Source organism: Falco biarmicus, chromosome 16 (genome assembly GCF_023638135.1).
Source record: "Falco biarmicus isolate bFalBia1 chromosome 16, bFalBia1.pri, whole genome shotgun sequence".
Taxonomy (NCBI): Eukaryota; Metazoa; Chordata; class Aves; order Falconiformes; family Falconidae; genus Falco; species Falco biarmicus.
In genome coordinates, this window is record NC_079303.1 from 5,464,757 (window position 1) to 5,487,822 (window position 23,066).

General features: G+C 51.7%; 2 protein-coding genes across 7 annotated transcripts in view; both read left to right on the forward strand.

Annotated features, from left to right (window-relative positions):
* Window positions 1-23,066, forward strand: part of CR1 (complement C3b/C4b receptor 1 (Knops blood group)) — an 89,479-nt gene that overhangs the window by 29,842 nt on the left and 36,571 nt on the right. Inside the window, exons 25-44 of the mRNA XM_056361864.1 lie at window positions 2,516-2,601; window positions 3,014-3,109; window positions 3,792-3,863; window positions 4,062-4,094; window positions 5,159-5,222; window positions 5,398-5,508; window positions 5,769-5,962; window positions 10,016-10,378; window positions 10,679-10,864; window positions 12,153-12,249; window positions 12,981-13,063; window positions 13,964-14,155; window positions 14,581-14,763; window positions 15,312-15,494; window positions 15,627-15,720; window positions 16,061-16,146; window positions 16,725-17,219; window positions 17,619-17,707; window positions 20,577-20,645; window positions 21,100-21,274. Of these exons, the coding sequence (XP_056217839.1) occupies window positions 2,516-2,601; window positions 3,014-3,109; window positions 3,792-3,863; window positions 4,062-4,094; window positions 5,159-5,222; window positions 5,398-5,508; window positions 5,769-5,962; window positions 10,016-10,378; window positions 10,679-10,864; window positions 12,153-12,249; window positions 12,981-13,063; window positions 13,964-14,155; window positions 14,581-14,763; window positions 15,312-15,494; window positions 15,627-15,720; window positions 16,061-16,146; window positions 16,725-17,219; window positions 17,619-17,707; window positions 20,577-20,645; window positions 21,100-21,274 (2,951 nt within the window). The remainder of the gene's footprint in view (window positions 1-2,515; window positions 2,602-3,013; window positions 3,110-3,791; window positions 3,864-4,061; window positions 4,095-5,158; window positions 5,223-5,397; window positions 5,509-5,768; window positions 5,963-10,015; window positions 10,379-10,678; window positions 10,865-12,152; window positions 12,250-12,980; window positions 13,064-13,963; window positions 14,156-14,580; window positions 14,764-15,311; window positions 15,495-15,626; window positions 15,721-16,060; window positions 16,147-16,724; window positions 17,220-17,618; window positions 17,708-20,576; window positions 20,646-21,099; window positions 21,275-23,066) is intronic.
* On the forward strand, window positions 228-8,769 carry CD46 (CD46 molecule). Of its 6 annotated transcripts, XM_056361739.1 has the most exons (15): window positions 230-436; window positions 1,012-1,203; window positions 1,837-2,028; window positions 2,254-2,350; window positions 2,516-2,601; window positions 3,014-3,208; window positions 3,792-3,863; window positions 4,446-4,472; window positions 5,159-5,222; window positions 5,398-5,508; window positions 5,769-5,962; window positions 6,227-6,322; window positions 7,009-7,119; window positions 7,959-8,170; window positions 8,288-8,769. In XM_056361739.1, exons 1-15 carry the CDS (start codon window positions 355-357, stop codon window positions 8,306-8,308), a joined length of 1,752 nt encoding a protein of 583 aa, XP_056217714.1. In that variant the 5' UTR covers window positions 230-354; the 3' UTR covers window positions 8,309-8,769. The 6 variants fall into 6 exon arrangements, 5 of the variants coding, with proteins under 5 accessions (XP_056217712.1, XP_056217713.1, XP_056217711.1 ...); XM_056361737.1 differs by having other exon boundaries at window positions 228-436; window positions 7,012-7,119; window positions 7,959-8,769; XM_056361738.1 differs by having other exon boundaries at window positions 228-436; window positions 5,168-5,222; window positions 7,959-8,769.

A 23,066-nucleotide genomic window follows, 5' to 3' on the forward strand; every position in this document is an offset into this window, starting at 1 on the left:
CCCCCCGCTGCATCCCCCCCGCTGCATCCCCCCCGCTATGCATCCCCCCCGCTGCATCCCCCCCCCCACGATGCATCCCCCCCCGCTGCATCCCCCCCCGCTGCATCCCCCGCGGAGCCCCCCGCGCTGCAGACGGGCGGTGCGCGGGAGGTTTCCCAGCGACGGGGTGGCGGGAGGGGGAGCCGGGGCGGTGCAGGCCCGGGGGGGCGGCGCTGCTCCCGGCTGTACGTCCCACTGCCGGGGCCGCTCCCCCCGCGCCGGAGGCCGGAGCCCCGGTCGGGGCCGGCCGGGCGGTGCTGGGCTGTCCGCTCCGCTCCCGCTCCCGCTCCCGGTCCCGCTCCGCTCCCCACAGCGATGGGCTCCGGGCGCCGCCGCTCGCCCCTGCCCGCGCTGCTGGTGCTGCTGGTGCTGCTGGTGCTGCCGCCCGCGGCGTGGAGTGAGTCCACGGGGGGGGTGGGGGCCGCGCGGTGAGCCCTGGCACCCCTGCGTGTGCCCGTGTGCGTGTGTGCCCTGTGCGCGTGTACTCCATGTGTTGTGTGTGTGCGCCCTGTGTGCATGTGCCGCATGTCTGTGCTCTGAGTGTGTGTCCCATGTGTGCATGTGCCCCGTGTGTGCGTGCTCTGTGTGTGTGCTCCATGTGTATGTGTGCCCTGTGTGTGTGTGTGCCCCAGGTATACATGTGCCCCATGTGTGTGTGCTTCATGTATATATGTGCCCTGTGTGTGTGCGTGCCCCATATATATGTGCCCCATGTGTGTGCTCTCTGTGTGTGCCCTGTGTCTGTGCCCACCCCATGTGCATGTGTGCACATGCCCCGTTTGTGTGCTCCATGTGCATGCATGTGCTCTGCGTGCATGTGCTCACCTGTGTGTGCTCCATGCGTGCTCCGCTCCGCAGTGTGTGTCAGGGGTGCGTGTGCCGTGCTCTCCCGCGGACTTTGCGTGTGCATCCGTGCTGCGCCCTGCGCAGGGCAGCAGGAGCCCCGCTAAATCCAGGTTTATTTTGCCACAGGTGACTGTGGGCCGTTGCCAACCATAAGCCACGCGGAGCCCCCAGAGGACTCTAAGCATCAGGGAAGCTTCAGCGTCGGCTCCAGAATAACGTACAGTTGCCATAGGGGTTACATTAAACGCCCCTTGCTGTCAGATACGATACAGTGCCTTACAAACTCCCAGTGGTCCAACCTCCCGGAGTTCTGTGGCCGTAAGTATTTCACTTTCTCTGAAACGAGCTGCTCGGCGATGCACGCCGCTGGGAGAGCTGCTTTAGCAATCGCTCCTTCAAGTTTCCTCATCCAGAGGGACACCAGGTGAAGTTGCTTGTCAGAGAACCTCTTACGGCCCCACTTTCCTAACCCGGCTTAGTCTGTTCGAGCCACACACTGGGGTTTGGGTGTTAAGAAAGATGAATCATCAGCTTGGGGAAGCACGGGAAAGAACCACAGTGGCACAGCGCTGGCACAGCGGCTGCTGGCGCGAGCGTTCACTGAGGGGGGGGTTGGTGCTGGGCTTTGCAAACCGCCGTGGTGCGAGCTGCCTGCACTTCCCCACCTCAAACACTTCATCGGTGGAATTGGCAAGGGAGCTAAGCACTGCGCTTGTGACTGATCGAAAAAGAGCAAATTTTAACGTTTAAAACCTTTTGTCTTTAAATAGTCACCTAGGGATGTTTTTCAATTACACAAATTACTGATCACCTTCTTTAAAGTTGGGGTATTCATATTCTTAGGGCAGCTTGCGCGTTATCGCTTGGGTATGTGTTTATACGTAGCTGAATGCAAAATATTGTTATTTTTGCTTTGTAACAGTACGCTTTGGTCATCTTTGTTGTTGCTAGGTAGCTGTCTCAGCCCACCACGTGTGCACTTCGCTAGAATATCGCAAGAAGATGAAATAAAGAATTTTTATGCTGTTAACGTCACCGTGAAATATAATTGTCGCCCAGGCTACGAGAATACCACGGCCCAGCTCCCCACCAGCATGTGTCTCGATGATTTAAGCTGGTCAGAGGTTCCCGAGCTGTGTCGGAGTGAGTGTCTCCTTGCTGTTCCATTTGCTCCAGCATCCTCCCACAGCTGCACCGCAGCACTGTGTTCCAAGTGCTTGTGTTTCAGGATTGCTATTTTTTAATGACCTTTAGCATGAAATATCATCAGATGCCTGGTCTGACGTTGCCATACTGTCATGAAGAGTTTGTCTCTGGCGTTTTTGCCCATCCTTGTAGTGTCCTAAGGATAATCTTACTCTTTTCTAGGGAAATCTTGTGGTATTCCAGAAAATCCAGAATATGGCAAAGTTATTACAAGTGATCACCTGTTCGGTGCAAGGGCAGAGGTGGTCTGTAACCGTGGGTGAGTGTGAAGCTGCCCACTGCGTCCCAGTCACCTGGCCAGAGCCACTGGTGTGTGAGCTGGGATGAAGGGCTCTGCCTGTCGAGTCCTCGGCACCTCTGTGGGGTGACATATTCTGGCTTGGTGACGACAGACTGGTTTGGGGTGTGCCTTTCACCCCTGCAGGTACACGTTGAAGGGAGCGTCACGGATCATCCGTTGTTCCATAAGGGGAAGTGAAGTGGGCTGGAGCCAGCTTCCCACTTGTCAGGGTAAGTTGTGCAGTGCCTGCCTGGCAATACCAGATATTCCAACTCGGAAATACTGCACTGGGTGTTGATTTGACTAAATGAAGTCAGGGCAGTAGCTCTGTTAGGGAGAGAGCTGGTGTGATGAAAGCAGGGATTAGCCAGGAGCATCGCTGGTGCCTTCTGCACGTGAAGGACGGACACCAGTGACCAGCCCTGTGGCCTCGGTGTCCCTTCGGGCTGCCGCGGCACTGTGGGCACAGGACAGCGGGCTGGGAGGCACCTGAAGATATCTGGGTGCTGAGAGGGTGGCCAGTGCTCCCGCTTCAGCCCCTGTGATGGGTGCAACGTGGCCCTTGGGTTTTCCTCCTTTCACAGCGTGGAGAAGAGCATCCCAGAGGTCACCTGCTCAGTTTTTTTTCTTTTTCTCCCACAGCTATTTCTTGTTCTCCACCTCCAGCTATTCGCAATGGGACGCATAACGGCAGCGGTACAGAGGAGTTCACGTACAACTCGGTGGTGATGTACACGTGTGAGCCTGGGCTCCAGCTTGTGGGAAATGAAACTCTTCATTGTACAACAGAAAACCAGGTCGATGGCGTCTGGAGCGAGTCTCCTCCTGAATGCAGGGGTGGGCATTGCTGGATAATCATCTTGTTCTCGAGCAGTTTTTCTTGCTGTGCAGTTAATTAATCCTAATTCCCTGCTCTTAGAAAGGGAAGGGCTCCAGTTTGGCCAGCATTCCCGTAGGCGTTGTTTCCAGGGGAGCAGCATCTGCTTTCAGCAGCGATGGTTGGCAGGTCTGTGCTTTTGCACGATGCCCAGCTCTGCTGGGAGCGCCATGAGCACAGCCACACACAGGTGTACGTTTTCTCTCCAAGAGGAACAGGCAGAATTTTAATTAACAATGTGTGAAGTGTATCAGCAATTGCAAAGCTGGTGGACCAAACCCCAGAAGGGATTTGTATCTGATGTCCAACAACACCCAGGCCAAGCGGGACAGCAGGGTCCCCTCTGTCCTTAAGGGTTGTATTGTCACCAGCAGGTCCCTGTGTGACTCTTCCACAGCTCTCGCTGTTGTAGCCACAGATGCACAAGCCACCTGCTCATGCTACATTTACTCCTCACTGAAATATTATATATATTCTGTATAAATGGAGAATTATATAAAATATAATTTTGAGTCATTTTCCTTTATTTGTTTCTCTCTATAGTTAGCACTACAGCAGCGACAAACCAAACTAAACCCTCGGAAGAGAAGATAGGAGGGAATCCTTACTGGCTAGGTAAGAATTCAGGAGAGGCATTCAGCCTCAGAGTCCTTGTAATTGCTGTAGTTGCACCCAGATTGGGCACTCCACGTGCTGTTGGTTTTCTGCTCCTGTTGTGCCTTCTTCATTCCTTTTGGTGGGTCCATCTTCCCATTTCTAAGGGACTGCTCAGGTTTGCTCCCTGTCCTAATCCCCTTTTCTCTCTGTTCTCAGCTGACATGATACGGGGTAGGATTTTTGATGCTGGTGAGGATTTTTGACTCCCTCTGTGCAGCCAAGCAGCTCAGTAGAAACCGCTGACGTTATCTTGGCTGTATTTGGATGTTGCTGAGGGTGGAGCAGCCTGGAGCTACGGACCTCAGCTCTCTCAGTGGAGAGAGGAGGAGTGAGGGACTCCGGTGGACTCCAGCAGCGTGTAATGATGTGTGTAGTAGTTGATGACAGGTTGTTTTATAGCATTTTGTCTTCTCAGCAGCTTTATGGTTATCTGGGTTTGAATAATGTTGTTCTGTGGGAATAGACTTAGGAACTTCCTTGTTTAGTTATCAGCATTGTTGGCTTCATTTTTTTAACGTGTTTCATTATTTTCTTCTCTAGTGAGTATCCTCATCCCAAGTTGCATTGGTAAGTAGTTTAAAATAGAAAATATACTTTCCTAAGCCTAAGTTGTTGTTTGCTGTTAAATACCTGGAGTTGGTGGGTTTGGTTATTCATTTCGCTACCCCTGGTACTGAGTGCTCTGGTCAGGATTCAGGGATTTCTCTGCTGTTGGGTAACGCAGCAGCGTTGCAAGCAACTGGACAGATTGTCTGTGTCTTACTATGGAAGAATCCAAAGAAGTCATTGTAAGAAGCCAACCAAAAACTGTACACCCTGTCCCTCTTGAATTGATAAAGTTGCTTTAAAAGGGCTTGGCATGCTTTGAAAGATAAGAGATTAGTGAAGCTCGGAACATCCTTGTGGTGAAAAAGTTCAAGTACTAAAAATGGTGAACGCGTTTAAAATACAAAAGGGGGCTGTCTATAAAAACAATAAATGAGGATCACACCCTTAACAAGTTCAGCATGGCACCACACTTCGTGGTTTCTGTGCTTTGTGTTCAGAGACACAAGAGGGGGGTGTGCGTTATTCTGGCTGAGGGGGGGCTTCTGGGTGGTGACAGGCAGCCCCGGAGCAGAGAATTTTGCAGCCCGTCTTTTACCAAACTGCAGTATTTCTCTGGAATTACATACCAAATGTGTTGTTTATTTTGGGTTGGGTTTATTTGTAGTTGGGTTGGTTTTTTTTCTTTTTTCTTCTTTGTTTGTTAGTTCTCCTAGTAGCCCTTGGAATTCTAGCTGGGATCATCATGAGGTGCAACGACAATAAAATCCAGTAAGTGAGCCTAAGCTACCCCTTATAAATCATAACTTTCTCTAAGGAGAACTGAGTATTTCCTTTTAAGCTCTGAGGTAATTACCTTCAGTATATATTTGCACAATTGTTACTATCTTTCCATGTTGCTAAGTTGCTTTTTATTCTACGAGTGTTCTCCTTTCTGTCTCTTCAGGTCTTACGATATGGGTTTACAAAAACACGAGATGAAGGGAAGGGATCCACCAACACATCCAAAAGGACCAGATGATGAGAAGCAGCCCTTGCCGTGGCATTCCTATTTTTGGTAGGTTTGCTTGTTCGTCTGCCCAAAAGCTTGTGCCACTCTTCCCACGGATCTCCCTGGTGTTATTTCTAGCTACAAACCTTGCCATGCCTGACTGCACATCCTCATGCAGTCTTTGACTCTAAAGCACCAAGCCCTCTGCCGATGCGAGGGATGTGCCGCCCGCCCAAGAGGCAGCAGCTGCTTCACGGGAGGGTTTGGTGTTGGTGGCTGCTCTGGGGGCTCAGCAGGAGGGATTCCCCCGTCTTTCTCATCTGCAGCCACACAACGAGTTGCCACGTGTGTCCCACCTGCGAGGAGCAGCTGCACGCCGCCCTGGCCCCCCACGCCGAGCCCCCGCACCGCGGCTGTGCCGCCTGCGAGGACTGGCTGAGCACCCAGCCCGGCACGCCGCGCACACTACTCGGTCCCCCAGCATCGGCGGCAGGGACAGCCAGAGCCCAGCGGGCACGAGGTACCACGACCAACCAGGCATTTGCTCCTGGGTCCGTGTGGAGCAGAATGGGGGGAAGGGGTGCTTCTTGCAGGGGAGAAAGCATCTGTGCGCGGATAGAGCAGGATTTGCAGTTTGGATTCCTCTGGTTCCTTTAAATTCAGTTTTGGCAGTGGAAGGTATGCGCTGTTTAGAAGAAAAGCGGTTCCGTCGGGCAGCAGTCATTCCCGGAGGGCCATGCCTTCAGCTGGGTTCAGGTTGTCTTCTCTCTCTCTCTGCGCTCAGCTCTCCTGCCCAGGCTGCAGAGGTGCTGGGGGGTGACGGCACAGGAGAAGCTGTTTCGGAGTGGAGCAAGGTGGAGCAGCCCTCGAACCGTGAAAGGTCTGTCTGCCACTCAAAAATACACAGATGCCACGGTGGCCTTGAATAAGTCGTTTCAGAGTAGAGTAGAATTGTATTTATTCAAGCAGAAAATAAGGGTGTTCCACCCCTCCTTGCTCATTCCCACCTCTTTCCTGTCTTGACACTCCGCTTAGTATTACAGCATTTAATTACTTTTGGAACACTAATCGCTCTGCTTTTTTCCCCTAACACGAGGGAGCTCTGGGCAATCTTTATGCTTTGTTCTTTCAGTGCTTTTAAAAGGCATTCCGCACGTGTGTGTGTTTCTCCTGTTCCTTTACTTGTGTTGCGCTGCACACCACAGTGCCTGGAGGGTTCCCGTGCCAATGCCGAGCTGCCCGCTTTGCTCCTCCTCTGCTCTGGGAGAGCAACAGGCGTCTGAGGCGTAATTGGCTTTGCAGGTTTCGTGGGGTGAGGCTGGGAACTGGGGGTCTAGCTATAAGGAGGGTACGGATTTATGAAGCAGTGTGTTTCAGGAGAAGCAAAGAAACATCTCATCCATTTTAGCAAAGCGGGGGAGGTTTGTGATAGAGCTGACTCCAGGTTTCCATCCTGCTTGGGACGGCACCTCAGTACTGGGGAAGCTGGCAGTGCTGAGCGTCACGGTGATTTTTGAGTCTCTCTAGAGGGACTCAACATAGGACCTCAGTGATGCTTCTCCACAGCAGCCACCACATCTGCCCCATCTGTGAGAACTGGCTGCGCGCCCACCTTGGCCAGTGTGACAGTGCAACACCTGGGGGGCGGCCGGGGGGGCCCCGCCGGCAGGACGAGAGGTGAGTGCGATGCGGCCGGTGCAGGGAGCTCCTCTCAGCATCGAGCACCGCGGTGCGCGCCGAGCATCCTCAAACCTGAGTTAACCGCTTCGCTTGGAATAAAAAAATGACGGAGGCGCGTAAATGTCAGTTCCGCTTGCTTATAGCTTTGAATCGGAGGAAAAGCACAGTGCCTGCTTGCAAGCAGAGAGGTGAAACTGGTGTGGGGTTTATCCGGATGATGCTGGCGTGGTTTTCTTGGTGTGTCTGAATCAGCTTGTGCTCCTCAGCTGCCCTCGCTTGGCTCAGCCTCACGTCTTCTTTGGCCCACAATGGAGCTCTGGTTTTGGTTAAGCAGCAAAGAGCCGGAGTGCTGTAAGAGACCCTTCCGTTCACCTAGCTGCCGAGAGCTTTTTCCCCCCCAGGCATGGCTTTTTTGTTTGGGGTACAGAAGCCATGAGGTGAGCAAAGAGCTGCTCTATGCCTCCCTTATTTTTTGGCAGTTGCCCACAAAGCTTAAGAGTCATCACTGGCAGAGGCAAATTCAAACAAATATTTGGTTAAAATCAACACGGTTTGAGGCGTGCACCTGCCTGCTTTAGCTTTTTTAAGTATGAACTTCTTTTTAGTGATCATTGATTTCGTCTGCTTGTTCCACTTGCTTTTAGCCCTAACCCTGGAGGAGCCATTTTGGTTCTGCACTCATGAGTCGCTAGTTGTTTGGGTTTAAAAAGTTCATAACTTTGAAACTGTTAATGAAACTAGCTCTCATGGGTGGCAGAGCCTGTGTGGCGTGGCTCGGCGAGGAGCACTTTCCGACATGAACCCGCCAGGGCTCACCCTTGGCTCTCTCTTCACAGCCCATGGGGTCCCGTCTGCCCCCCCTGCACCGACCGGCTGCACATCTCCCTTGTCCACAGCGACAGGGCGAGCTGCCCCGTGTGTCCCCTGGCCGGCGAGGGGACCCTGGCTCACCTTGTCTCCCACCGCACCCCCAGCTGCCACGTCTGCCCCGTCTGCGCGGTGCCCACCCACGCACACCTGTGCCAGCCCCAGCACCCAGCACCCAACGGTAGGGACCCCCACGGGGGACACCCACGCTATGGGGCCACCAACTGGCGGCTGCAAAGCTGAGGGGCTGCAGCACGTGGTGACTAACCCTAATTAATTGCTCATTTCCCTGTTGCAGGACAAATGCCGACAGCTGTAGCGTTCTTATCGGCGTGAGGCTGGCGGGAGGGCAGGGGGGTCATTGGCGCTCTCAGGGCTGACGCTTGACATGCAGTAAGGCCACCTGAAGTGTCTGATTTCACAATCAAGAATTTCTTTGTAAAGAAGCAGGAAAACCAAAGCATACTTCAAATCCAGCTCCACGGTGGTTCAATACCTACTCTGTTGTTTGGTTTAGTATAACAAAACTATTTTTGTAGCTTTTAAAGTGAGGGTTTAAAAAAAAGTCAGTAAACGTTTCTTTCCACTGGGAAAACAGTTTCAAAGTAAACACACTCTTTGCACAGTCTTGCAAGATTTACTTGTATTATAAAAGTTACTACTTGTATTTTAAAAAAACGTACTTGTTTACTGAGGTTCCTTTACTAGCATACAGATAAAAGTGCAACAATTGCAGTATTTATAATGAAACGTTTTGTAAATAAAAGGAATACAAAATAAGCAATGATGGCATCCTGGCTTGGGGTTGGCATTGGGTTGGTGGTGGTTTTTTTTCATATTTACTAATGAAACTTTCTCACAGAGCACTTGAAATGGTTTTGCAATGTCATTCTTTGCTGGATGTAATCAAGTACTCAGGTAATTGCTGCTGCTCAGATAATTGCTGCTGTCATGTCCATAGCAATGTGCCTGGCCCTTCCTGGGAACTGTGATAGTGTTTCCTGGGAACCGCAATGACAGAGGCAAGGCACTGGGGCTGGAGCAGAGTCCGTTCCCCCCCACCCCCACCCCGGGCAGTACCGGGGAGGTGTGGGGAAGGTGTGGATCCTCTCCAGATATAACCCTGCCTCAGCTGACCCCGAGTATTCCTGTACCAGGCTGCAGCTCTGGCAAGGAGTTCAAGAGGATTAAGCTGACTGCTCCCTGCTTGGTGTTTATGGGCCTGTACTCCTTGTTTTGTTTTGACGTGGGGGCAAAATCAACAGTGATAATACAGAAGCTGTAAAAATTGCCTTCCTGCTTTATCGGTGTTTGCCAACAGATTGTGTTTATTGGTGTTCTGGCAAAGGACAGGCAGTGCCACAGGTAGGGCAGAAAGGTGCTGTGCAGTTGTCTGATTCTGATACTGTATTTGTTACCGGGCTGGGACACAGCGTGTTTCTGGGGGCTTGTGCTGATGGGTGCAGTCCTGATATTGCTTTGAGGAGAGGCAATGGCCACCCATCCCTCACTGTCCCCTTTTCATCGTCCCTTCGAACAGGGGGTTGGAGGCAACAGGGGCTGTTCCAGGGCTGCCAAGCGGTACCCGCAGCATGCCCTGAACCTCACCTAACTGATGGAGAGGTGCAGGGAAGAGGAGGCACAGGCAGGGCACATCACGGTGTGGCAGCAAGGCAAGAGCTTGGGCTGCCCTCGAGGTGAGGACCAAGGGTAGGGCGGGGGACACCGAGCAAGGGTAGGCATCCCTCGCAGGGGTAAGCATCCCTCGCAGGGGTAAGCATCCCTCGCAGGGGTAAGCATCCCTCGCAGGGGTAAGCACCCCTCGCAGGGGTAAGCATCCCTCGCAGGGGTAAGCATCCCTCGCAGGGGTAAGCACCCCTCGCAGGGGTAAGCATCCCTCGCAGGGGTAAGCACCCCTCGCAGGGGTAAGCACCCCCCGCAGGGTAAGCATCCCTCGCAGGGCTGGCTCTCCCGGGACACACACAGGCTGTGCGCTGGGTTGCTGAGCTCAGGGGTTATTAACCCTTTCGTGCCAGGGGCCGGGCCGGAGAGCTTTACCCCCGCGCTGCCGGGGGGAGCGGGGGGAGCCCCCAGCCCAGCACCAGCCGCCTCTTTTGCTCTTTCCCGGTTGTCAAGCGGCGTCGTTCCTTACCCAGTAACGGAGGGAGCGGCCCCGGGAGCCCAGCCCCACCGCGGCAGCGGAGGCATCAAAGAAGCGGGGGCTGGCCCGGCCCCTGCCCGCCCCGGAAAGGGCCGTGCTGCGGCTCAGGGCTGCATCTGGCATCCGCGCCGGCGTCCGCACCCGCACCCGCACCGGGACCCGCACCGGGCGCAGCCATGACGCTGCTCTGGCTCTGCGCGGTGCTGCTGGCGCTGCCTGGCGCCTGGGGTGAGCGGGGCTGCGTGGGAAGGGGGCAAGACTGTGTGGGGAAGGGGGCGAAGGTGCGTGGGGAAGGAGCAGGGCTGCCTGGGGGAGGGGCCGAAGGTGCGTGGGGTGAAGCTGCCTGGGGAAGGGGCAGGGCTGCCTGGGGAAGGGGGTGAAGCTGCTTGGGGAAGGGGGCAAAGCTGCCTGGGGAAGGGGCTTGGTGGGGATGGGCCTGCCTGGGAAAGGGGGCTGGGTGGCATGGGGCCGGGGCTGCGTGGGGAAGGGCCAAGGCGAGCCCCCCCAGCCATCACCCCCCGCCCTCAGGTGAGTGTGGGCAGCCACCCCGGTTTGCCTTCGCGGAGCCCCCCGTGCCCCTGGAGCCGCCCTACGCCGTCGGGGCCACGCTGAGGTACAGCTGCCGCCCGGGGTACACGATGGCCAGGGGCAAGTCCGCCGTGGTCACCTGTGGCCCCAACTCCCTCTGGTCATGGGACCCTGACTTCTGCATCGGTGAGTTCCCCTGTGGCAAGCTCCGGGGGTGGCAGAGGGGGGTCCTGCTGCACCCAGGACCCCACTGGCGGTTCGGCACCGTTGAGCAGGGTGCTGCCTGGGGTGTGGTTTTTCGGGGACCTGAGGATGAGCGCTTTCGCTGCATGTCTGCTGGTGGCTGCCCTTCCGCCTGCTGACGTTAGGCTCTGGGAGGTGACCTCTGTCCTGCTTAATTACTTTATAATCTAGTGATATAGCGTAAATGGTATAATTGCAAAGAAACAAAGTACAGTGTGGAAAAGGCTGCGGGAGTCTATTGTCCCCATGTAATGCACCTGTACTGGCCCTAAGGCCATCGGGGGGTCCCCCCTGTCCCCTTGTCCCCTTCTCCTTCACACCATTTCCCACCTCTGCCTGAGCCCGCCTCGCTCTTTATCAGTTTCCTTTCTCAGTAAGCCCATGAACCTTGGCTCCTTTAGTTTGTCCTTAGCTTTAGCTGTGCTGTTTCTTGCTTTTTATTTTATTTTAACTTCCAGTCCCTCAGAAGTTAATGTGGCTTTTCCATCTGTTTTGAAAGTGCTGTTTGCTCATGAGGGAATTTAGGTGCCTGGTAAATGGTCAATTAGTCTGTAATGACACCAAACAGCACTGACACCTGCATTTCACTATGGTGCTATAAAATAAAGCTAATGCTGATCACTTACTGTTTTGCTGATTGACTGGATGCCAAGCAAAAATGAATTCCGGATCAAATATAAGAATAAATGCAGTTTATTATATTACAATATAATAAAGGAAAATAGCATGCAATATGGTAAAAGGAAAGAGTACTAGTTATTGTGCATAATAACATAACAGAGCAATAGGAGCAAAGCACCAATTCGTTACTGCAGAGCTTTATAGAGGCTGTGTCCTGGTTTTGGCTGTGGTGGAGTTAATTTTCCGGTGCTGGGAGTTTCTCGTAACTGGGAAAATTCCTGCGCAGCACGGTCCACCCGTCGGTGAGGCTGCTGGCCTGCTCCCGGAGCTTGCCTGCCTTTATGCTCAGTGAAAACCAAAACACACCAGGGACGTTGGCCAGACACTTGAGCGCAGCGGAGTTACCATCGTGACACAGCTCACACAGTATTAGTGTCTGGGTGGTCCCGCTCACATTTTGCTTGTTCGGGGGGCTCAGGACAAACCCCAGCTGCTCATTCAAGTTGTCCTTGAGCTCCCTGTCTGAGTTAAGCAATTCCTAATTGAAGACAAAGGCTTTTTCATAAGCAGTAATCAATTTACTAAATTTTCACCACCTTTGCCCTTCCAGGAAAGTCATGTGGTCCACCGGACATCATGAACGGCAAATTTGACTACACGACCGACCTCTTGTTCGGGGCGATGATAACCTTCACCTGTAACTCAGGGTAAGCGTTGGGCCAGGCTCCTGGTGAGCTGGCAGCGCAGAGACTGGGGAGACAGCACCCATGGGAGACTCGGAGTTTCATAATAGCTGGGGGCTCTTTCCTTGGTGAGCACGGGCACGGCTGGAGGTGTTTGGAGCAGGGAGCCATAGGGGTCTCCCGCTGTTGCTGTCAAAACAGATGATCTTCTAGGCGTGAGAGCATGGTCTTTGCAGATTGCTTTTCGGCTGCTTTGCCAAGGGTTTTGTTCCTTTCCTGTCGGTGCTCGTTAGTAATTCAGCATTTGCTGTTGTGCAATGGGTCTGGCTGGCCATGTCTTAGCGAAGGGGTCTTGGGAAAAGAGTGCTGTGGTGTCCTGGGAGGCTGGGAGCGGGGCCAGAGGGGAGCAGAGGGTTAAGGTACGGTCAGTGTGACACCTAGCTCTGCTCAGAAAATAAGTTGCTGTTTGGGTCTGTGGCCACACAGCACGGGGCTGAACAGAGCCAGGGTGGGGATGGTGGGGATGCCGTCTCCCCCGCGCTCCTGTGAGCCTTGTGCAAGTATTAAGCTTCCTCTAACTGCATCATATCTTGCATTTCTTTAGGTACTGAGAAAATAGTGTTTTATGGGAGGGCTAGCTGACTCTCCCCTAGGGTTCAGCTCCTCCAGAGAATACCATTAGAAACTGTACAACTTTCTGAATTTCCCAAGTTGTCCTTCACTTTTTTCAGAGATTCAACCTTTTCTTTTCTTAGGTACCGATTAGTTGGGGCATCATCTGCGCAATGTGTACTTGACGGCAATGAAGTTTCTTGGAGCAGCATTCCACACTGTGACAGTAAGCAGATCTTAAATGTTTTGTGTACATCTCTTCCTCAAAGCTAATACAGTATATATATGGTAATTTGGGGAACAGCAGGTGGATACTTTTTGCCTGGTACCTAATGCAAATTACATTAGCCTTCAAAGAGACTTTAACATCTTACCCCTCCCCAAACAAGCACTCTTGGTGAGCTGGGAATGAAAATTAAATACTGAGGCAGCTCTCTGGATGTTGGCAGCAGCTCTGCAGGCAGAGATGTGGCTGCTTGTTGGGGTTGCCCAGCCTAGGCACACAGCAAGCTTCCTGCCGGGCTGGCGTGGACCTGGCATCACTCGTGTTTCTTTTCTGTCAGGCAACTGTTGCTGATTTTTTTTATCAAGAGGTGTGCTTGACCGGGACTGGGATACCTTCAGACATGTCTGCACACCCAAAATCTCAATTTTCAAAGGGGAGAGAAATGCTAAGAGATCTGTTGGTGCTATTTGGGCTTTTTTAGCATCCTGTAGGATGGGCCTGACCATCGGCTGCTGCTAGTTTAGATGGTTTGCTGCTACAACAGGTGTGCTGGCCTCATCCTTGTTAGAGTGATGAAGGTAGGAAATGCCATCACCAGTAGGTGAGGGTCCCAAATTGCTTGGTGAGAGCATATTTATTGCCTCAAGAAGGCAACTTCTGTAGTATCTCCTCTTGGATGATAGATGCTATTTTGCCATTTTACCGTTTCTGCATTTAAAAAAATCCTGAAACACATTCAGAATTTAAAGGCACATTCAAGACTTCAGGTTGAGATGATTGCTTTAGGGCTGCTTCCCTGTTTTTAATTTGGGGGTTTATTTTTTTTTTTGGTTTCTAGTAGCTAGTTTCATATTCGATGGAAATGTTCTTGCATTTTCTTGCTGTTGCTTCCTCATGCAGTTATTCCCTGTTTACCACCTCCTGAGATCAAGAATGGGCAGCTCACCGATGGGGACAGAGATTTCACCTTTGGCATGGTTGTAACCTACAGATGTAACCAGGGTTTTTCTCTTATTGGAAATGAGACGATTCACTGTACGACAAATGATAACCTTAATGGAATATGGAGCAGTCCAGCCCCTGAATGCAAAGGTAGCTGCTTTCTTTCTCTCCTTTTTCTTTTGACCTTGTTTCTCATCCCTCTCCCTCTGTACTTGCCCAATGGGCTGCCAGCCGTGAGGAGGTTGATTTGAGTCTAAAAGGATTCCCAAAAAGCCTAACGCAGTGGTCTCCCAAGTCGTGCGGAGAGGCAGGGCTTGGTTTAATGGATTCTTCAGCCCACAGAAAGCCTCCCTCTCCCTACCCATGCCCAGGGCTTCCTGCAAATGAAAAACAAAGCTGTCACGTGTGCAGTTTCTTAATGATGTCTCTGTTCATGGAGCATTTGTACCCCACTGGGGACCTGCCTCTCTCAAAGCGAAAGGACAGCAGTTCTTTGGTAAGCTTCTCGCACGATGCCTCTGGTGTCACTGCAGGGCTTTTCCTTCTTATTCTTATTGTCTTTTCTTCACTTCCAGTGGTCAAATGTAAAAATCCAGAAGTGAAAAATGGGAAAAGGTTATCCGGCTTTGGCACTGAGCACACGTACAAAAATACGGTGGTCTTTGAGTGTAATCCTGGTCATGTATTAAATGGTAGCAATATAGTGACTTGTGAAGCAGACAGCACCTGGAAGCCACCTCTGCCAACATGTGACCCAGGTGAGTACAAATTAATTTCCTTGAGCAATTGCCGTGATGTAGGTCTAAGAGCTGTTGAGCGTGCCAGCTTCTGAACCTTGTGCACTTGTAGTCACACCCTTGCAGAGCATGCTGGCGTGCATCCTCAGCACGGCAGCCCAGGCCAGTCACATGTTTATACCTGAAGCTGTTTATTTGTGAGCAGCAAATGGTCCAAAAGTGCACTGAAAGAAGAGGCAACACCTGACAAGCTGGCTTCACCAGCTTCCAGACCTGTCGGGGATGCTTGGCTTCTGAGCTCAGCTGAGTCGAGGTCCTGCATGGTGGGCTGGTCAGTGAGGGAGCGTCTCTGAGGCAGAGATGCTGCTCAATCTCCACCTTTTCTCCAGTTAAGCAAACTGACATATACTGCTGTTTCCTAAATGGGTTGGATGTAAACTGTGTCCCAGACACTAACATTCAAACAGGTTAAAAAGCTGTGTGCTCCAAAACGTGCAGTTTGCTGTTGTTACTACAGACCCTCTGGGGACCCTTCTGTAACTAACCTTGCTTTTGTCTCCAATTGCTAGTGTGTGGTCCTGCTCCACACTTCTCTTTCGCTGAGTTAACAAGTATTGTGGGTGACAGCTCTCTTGCTGGAACTGAATTGAGATATCAGTGTAAACCGGGTTATGACACGGCAAGTGGAAAGTCATCTGTTGTCACTTGTCTGAGTAATGGAACTTGGTCTGCAGAGCCAGACTTCTGTATACGTGAGTATCTCTGTTCCTCTCCCATCCTGACTGTGCGAGTGATCTGTGCATGCTTGAGATGTTACTCTGAAATCTGGGTCGTGCCCATCTCTGGGTTTGAAGTAATTCCCGTGTTGCTTTCTTTCCCTCTAGGACAGCAATGCACTCCTCTCACATTAGCAAACGGGACTGTGATTGCAGCCAATTTCCTGTTTGAGACCGTTGTGACATTCATATGTGAGCCTGGGTGAGTGGATCACTGCTTGAAAGGCACCAACTTGGGGATCAGAAGATGGGGATCACAGGCAGTAACACCCTCCTGGGTTTCCCAGTGCAAGTCTCCAGTGAAACTCTACATCATGTCTTCAGTGAGATGAGCGTGTGGCAACACGCGTGTGCTTGGTGATGCAGTGAACTGCTTCAGCTCTTATTAGTGCCCTTATTTAGCGGCTTCGGCATGGCCGGATCCCATCTCATAGCGGGGGCAACTTCTGCTTAATACCTTGCCTACACACAGTGGTGGGGAGGCAGGGGAAGAACCCTTTCTGGGATGTCTTCTAGAAAGCCCTAAACTTCTCTTTCTTTAGGTATGAATTAAAGGGGTCGTCTTCTGCCAAATGTGTGGTATCCGGGAACGGAGTTGATTGGGATACAGCACCTCCTCGCTGTGAAAGTAAGAAGGAAAAACCCTGCATGGAGCTGTTAAGATTTGGGACTGTGCTGGTGTAGCTGCCTTGCTGGTGGACTTGGGCTGCTCTTCCTTGTGCTTATTAATTCAATCAAGTGTAAAATTCATTATTTCAATACTAACACGTGTTGGTGAGGCCTTAGGTGCAATATTCTGGTATGATTCAGAAATTAGGCTGACAAAGTGGCAGGAGTAAGGGAAGAGCAGAGATTACAGGGAAAAAAAACAGTCACAGGAGGAAAGTTTTCTTTCTCTAGTTACTAGCAAAAGGTAAAGATAATTGGATGCTAGAACTCTGTCCTCTCAATTTGGTATAATGCTGAAATGAGGTGTTACGAAGTCAGTGTGTAGTGTTTTGTGAAGCTAGAAATGGCTGAAACACTTCTAGCCTGATAAGGCATTTCAGTGGCTCATTTCATGGGGTGAGATCCTGAAGTTGGGGCTAGCAGGCAGTAGCTGAGGTCTAGCACCGAGCAGGAAAGCTCAAAGGATTTTCAGTTGCTGCTAGACCCGTGACATTTGGCTGTACCTCCTTTTCCTCACACACCTCTTCACCTTTCCAGTTAGGAGCACTACTCATCCACTCTTGCCGACATTCCCCAGCATTCTCTGTGAAGAGCCCCCCACAATTGACAACGGGATGCACAATGGCACGAAGGGCACACGCTTTGTCCATGGCTCGGTGGTAGTCTATGAATGCAAGGATGGCTTCACCCTTGCTGGACCAGCTTCTATTCACTGTAAAGCAGATCAGCAATACCCTGGAGTCTGGAGCAAACCTACCCCTGAATGCAGAGGTGACTTACCTCCTGTGCCTAGTCTTGCTGCCTCCTCTCTGTCTCCACTCTTGCCGACATTCCCCAGCATTCTCTGTGAAGAGCCCCCCACAATTGACAACGGGATGCACAATGGCACGAAGGGCACACGCTTTGTCCATGGCTCGGTGGTAGTCTATAAATGCAAGGATGGCTTCACCCTGGCTGGACCAGCTTCTGTTCACTGTAAAGCAGATCAGCAGTACCCTGGAGTCTGGAGCAAACCTACCCCTGAATGCAGAGGTGACTTACCTCCTGTGCCTAGTCTTGCTACTTCCTCTCTGTCTTCAAAATATCTGTTTTTTCCTTCCTCTGTGACTCCTCAAATCAGATAGTTCTGCTAAGGAGTAAGCCTTCAATGATTCCTGAAACAGCTTCAGTTCAAACCCAGTGCCAAAAGAGCATGATTAGGTGGTGGTGTGGACTCACAGGCTAGTGGAAACGTATCCTGGTAAAGCCATCTGGGTTTTAACAGATGAACATCTGTGGAGCTGGGCTGTGCAGGGGTCCTGTTCTGTGTGGTGCTTAAATTGTCTTCCTTGTGCCTTGGCTCTGGCTTGAGACACTGCATGTTGTGTAGTTTGATGAATAACCATGCTGAACGGGTGCCGAGTTCCACATTTTTGCTTGCTTCCTTTCCAGGTGGAGCGAACATGATCATTGCTGGTAAGCGATACGTACTCCTGAACCTCTGTGCCATGATCTTGCCTATCTTTATGTTATTGTTTCCTGTATGTTCTGCTTGAAATAGGCTTAAAAGCCTTCTACTAGGGTCTGCTGTCATATTGCTTTAAGATCATGCTGTGAAAAGGAGGGGGGAAGGTAAAGGGGACAAGGGAGGGAAGAGGTAGTTGAATATGTTTGAAGACTGAAGTTTCTTATTTGATTCTTGTAGGAATCTTCCCCCTCCTCCTGGCAATGCTGATTATGAACCTCTAGATTAGGGAACAGGCACAGTGGCGAGGCACCTGTAGACCTGCTGGACTTGATCACACTGATCTCAGTGCTCTGCTTTTCCATCCTGTGAAATTGGCCTTGAAGCAGCAATCAACAGACCTTGGATGACAAAGCCCAGACCCTGCGCTACTGCCTGGGAAGCACTTGCACTTTGGCTGCAGCCGCAGCAGCTGCACGCTGTGTTGGACACACAACTCATGCGCAGGGATGGGGTGGGATGGGATAGGATGGGATGGGTTAGGATGGGATGCTTTCTGCCACCCAGCTAAGAATGCTGTTCAGAAATCAAGTGCAGTTATCCTCATGTTAAATCGTAGCGATGCCAAAGACCTTCACGCTGCAGTAGAGAAGGCTCAGGAAAACCCTGCGCTTCGGGTACCTCCACGTGTTCAGTTTCTCAGCCCCATGAAGCTCGTGTTGTGCCTGGTCCTGATCAGGATCCAGGTGTTTCTTAAGTGCCTTGAGGTGGAAAGTGCTGCTGCTGCTGCTGAGAGGATTAAAGGTGAATGTCTTCATGTGAGTGATACATACTTATAAAAATTATCTGACAGAAATGGGATGTGTAAGCTGGGTGTTACCTGTGAGAACTGAAAGCATTGAAAATGTTCACAGAAAACCACAGATGTAGCCGTTACTTCGAGGTGAGCCTGAACCATTGTGCAAATAGCAATCCTTACAGACCAGTAATTTTACCAGAGAGAAAAAAATTTAAAAGTGTTATTACAAAGAATTGCTATTCTGAGTCTTCCTGTACGTACTAAAATTGGTTTTAAACTTCAGCTGAAGATCTTGCCCTGGCACTTATCTGCATCACGCTGAGGCCTTTCCGTGAGTACTTTGCGGAAACACCCTTCCTGTCTCCGCAGTGACTCAACGCTTCTCTAGAAGTGCCGAAGCCTTCAGGGGGCTGACAGCCCCTGGAGGGACCCAGCTGAGTGGGTGCTTGGGGGCAACAGAGCTTGTCCACAAGCAGATGGTGCCTGTGCCGAATGCAGAACTTGCAGCTGTCTCGGCAGATGCCACCAAACATCAGAAAGTTGCTGCTTGTGAACCTTTTCACTTTCTGCTCAAATGCCACCTGCCTGGGGTGGCTTTGATGCAGGAGTCCCTGTCTGAATTTGCACTTAAAAGACTTTTTCCAGGTGGTGCTGTGCACCCCTAGTCCCACTGCAGGATCCCACTGGGATGCCCCGGGGCTGCTGTGATGCTGGGGAGGAAAAGCAGGTTTTTGGCCTCTCACTGCGCTGGCAGCAGCACTGGTGGGTGGCTGCACCCAAAGCAGGTGCAGGTGCACATCAAACCAAAGCCTTCCTTTACTCCTCCGTGGCGAAGAGGACGCAAACCCCACATCTTTTGTGTGCTTTGTTTCTATCCTGTCTCACCTGACCTAGCTGGTTGTTGTGTTGGGGATGTTTGCGAGGGTAGGGAGAGGGGAAGTGCCTTGTCCCAACTCGAGTCAGGCTTTGGCAGTGCCATGAGGACAGCTCAGATCATGGCATCTCCCTCACGTTGTCTAAACCAAAGTGCCCTTGATTTGTTTGGTTGATAGAAAGCGTGCATTGTGGTGTTAGCTTCCTTTCCTGGTTTTAACTCCATGCTAAATGAGCACTTAATATGCTAAAGAGATATGTAGCATCTTGTAAAATAAAGTCAAGATTTGCAGGTTTCCTGGGAATCCCGTTTATCAGGGGAAAAAAAACTGTGATGGGATTTAAACTTGTTCAGCCTGAATCCAGCTTGAGACGATAGGCCCTTTAGCTGCTGGTGAAGCAAGATTTTGAGGTTTGGGGGTTCGTCTGATGCAGAGGTGCATCGCCCGTCTGGGAGCTTCTTGTGATGCGCAGTTGGGAACGGGAAGTATTTGAAATGTGCCTACCACATACTTTTTGTTTCTGCATTTTTAACCAGTGCTTTCCTGTTAATAGGAACATGCATCTAATTAAAGGGGAAAACACAAACAGCCATTTCCATCAACACGTTAGTCTTATTCGGAATAGACCCACAAAGTTCTCCCTTCCCAGCAGAGTGCGGTCCTGCTCAGCTGCCCCTGGGGCACCCTGAGGTGCTGGGTTGGGAAGCCAGTCTTGCAGAACAAGCACTTGCAGATTGCTCATTATTTTTATCTATCTCTTACCGTAAGCCACGTGAGTGACTAGATGAACAAAACACAAACGTAAAGCCTTGTACCATAGTGTTGGGTTCGGTTTTGTTATTTTAATCCAGGCACAATTGTTCCTACTGCATAGTCCAGGGCGGTTTTTCCAAAAGTTTTAACACCTGATTTGGGATCGGCTTGAAACGATCTCCCCGCAACCGAATGAAAGGAACCGTGAGTGCTGTGATGTAGCTTACAGGTACGGTCACCAAAACTGACTTGAAGAGGACTTATCTGTAGTGTTTGTAATTGAGTTGTATGTAATTTTACTTTATAATCTCAGTGTAACGATCAAGTGCAATTCCAAATTGTGAAGTGTAAATCTTGGATGTGTAAATATCGGAAGCTCTTTGTCAATAAAAGGGATAAAAGGCCTCGGACAATATGTGTCGCTGCTTGTTTCAGGCTCAGAAAGCATCCCCCGCTGCGCAAGGTGGGGAGCTGCTCCTACATCAAAAAGTCCTGTCTGTGGACTCTTCTTCTTCCAGCCAGCGGCGAGGGATGATGCAGGCATGGATGAGTCCCAGAGCAGCCAGGGTCAGGTTGGGAGGATTCAGGTCAGTGGCTGTGCTGTGTGCTGTGCCTCCTGCTCCGAGCACCCATGGCGCCAAGGGACACACGTGTCCCTGCTGCCGTTGGTTCCAGGTGTGTGGGAGGAGGGAATGTCCCGCTCTGCCTTTCCTGCACCCTGGCAGGCAAGCCAAGCCAAGCCGTGCCTCTTCAGCTGGCTCATGGAAGGGCTGCTTGGGGACTTGGGGCAGAGCCCGGGCCACTTGCCCTAACTGAGGATGCTCTCCACTATGGGCCCAGTTTAGCTAACAGCACCCCCGTAATTACACCCACATCTCTTTTAACAGATGCCCGTGGGTCCCAGGGGCCCACCCTCACCTGCCAAAAATAGCAGCAGAAGCAGCGTGTGGGACCTGCAGCCTCCCTTGGGGAGGGGGGAGGTGGTGTGGCTGCACCTGCCCTGTGCTGAGGAGCCCACAGGTTCCTGTCCCGTGGCCTTAGGAAGCCCTGCAGCTGCAGCTCCTTCCGCACGTGGGGGGAACTGGGGTGCCCATATCTTCCCGCAGCCCCCCAAGAGCCGCAGTCGGCGCCAGGGACCGGAGCATGGTGCTCACCTTCGCCCTCCACCTCCTGGGCAGCTCTGCTTTGCTCCTGGCCACTATGGCTGGGGCTCAAGGTAAGGGAGACCAGCAGGTCTGCACCCCTGGGACCTTCCTCCCATGGACCTCCTCTTCCTCATCACTGCTCCTCTCCTTGCTGATCCTCTTGCTTTTCCCTGCAGAGGTAGGTAGGAGTCCTGTGCTGGTCCCAGGTGGATCTTGGCATGCCAGACCCTGAGCATCACAGAATGATGGAAGGCTCTTGAGATGGCACTGGGGCCACCCTGTGTCCTTCAGTGGCCGGGGGAAAGGGAGTTACAACCTTGCTGCAGGAGGGTATGGAGAATCTTTCATAACCCATCTAGCTTCTCGTAACAAGGGGCTTGACCTATGTCTTTAAACTGCCAAAGTAAAGCTGGTTATGGATACAGCACCTTACGGCAGTGAGACAAGGAGCTTGTTCCAGTAATAAGTTGTGTTCAAGATCTGTCAAGTTGAAACTTGCTGTGATAAACAGAAATGTGTTGGAATGAGGCAGGAGAGTAAAATGGCAAACAAGACTGTGCTGTTGGGCATGTTCGCTTTGAAAGCCCATGGGCACAAAAGCTTGGCAGGTAGCCCGACATGCCCTTTTGTTTGGGACAGGATAGCAAAAAACCTACAGAAATCGGCTCCATCACTGCAGTATGGTTTTGTTTACCCCTTCCCATCTTGTAAGCACGGGTGCTGTGACCTGGCGGCCCTGGCAAGGTTTCAGAAGTGTTTTGGTACTGTATGGAGAAGACTTCCCTATATCCTCAATCATGTTAATTATTCACTGGCATCTTGGGAGACCAAAGGCTGTGGTAGCTCAGTGGCAGGCTAGGAGTCAAGCATCAGTGGCTGGAAAGAGTTGGGTTATATTTCTTAAAAAAAGGGGAAAAAAAAGAAATATCACTAAGGTAACACGTTGCAAAAAGGTTATACTTCTGTTATACTTAATTTTCTGTATGTCCAGCTGATGTATGTGCATTTGGCTCGCCAGCCTTGTGGAAGTAGCTGTCATTGCTCACATGTGCTGCTTGATGCCAGAGAGCTGTGGCTCTCGGCTGAGCCAGGCTCAGAGCTGTGGGAAGGCTGCGAAGGGTGCAGCAGAGACCAGAGCTGGGCTGCACCAGAGCTGCTCAGCAGGGAGGAACAGAGCTGTGGCCCTTTACTCAGTAACCCAAAGGATATTACCAGCGAGAGGCGTTTGTTTACCTTCTTTCTACATTTTCCTATCTAGTGCAAATGTTTGCCTAGTGAACAAAAAGCTATTTCCCTGCAGGTTTGTTTCTGAACGCCTGCCTGGCCGCCTCTCTGCATGCCTGCCTCTCTGTCTCTCTCTTTCTGCGGGGGTTCAATGCAAACAGCCCCCAGGTACCCCTGGAAGCACACCAGCAGGTTCACAGCCTGGTCCCTTGTAAGATGCATTTTGCCCTTGCTGGCATGGATCTGTTCCTGCACGGTCACGGCAGTGCCATGGGTAGTGTGGCACAGCACCCCAGCCCACGCTGTGCACCCTGGCCACGTGCCCCGGGTAGCACAGATCCCTGGACTGCAGTTAAGTTGGTCCTGGATGGTCCTGCCAACGTTTCCCTGGGTTGGATTGGACCCAGGGGATGTGCTTCCCAGCCTGTGGGTTAGAAGCATGCAGAAGGGCCATGAAAAGCTCTTGACCTTATCAGGCGACTGATGTGAAATCCTGGACGCCCATTTCTTGCCAGCTGAGGAAGCAGTGGGGTCCCCAAGCAGCGCAGGGAGGAGTCCCTCAGCCCAGGGGCAGCCATCCCAGCTGCAGCCTCCGCTGTGTCCCTTTGCTGAGGGATAACTGGCTGCACGGACACCATC

What these genes read in the sequence shown, in the direction of transcription:
- CD46 (XM_056361736.1), top strand. Translation starts at nt 355, where the DNA reads ATGGGCTCCGGGCGCCGCCGCTCGCCCCTGCCCGCGCTGCTGGTGCTG. An exon ending in GGTTCCCGAGCTGTGTCGGA is followed by an intron (nt 2,029 to 2,253) that starts GTGAGTGTCTCC and finishes ACTCTTTTCTAG; the next exon opens with GGAAATCTTGTGGTATTCCA. An exon ending in AGGGAATCCTTACTGGCTAG is followed by an intron (nt 3,864 to 4,445) that starts GTAAGAATTCAG and finishes TTTCTTCTCTAG; the next exon opens with TGAGTATCCTCATCCCAAGT.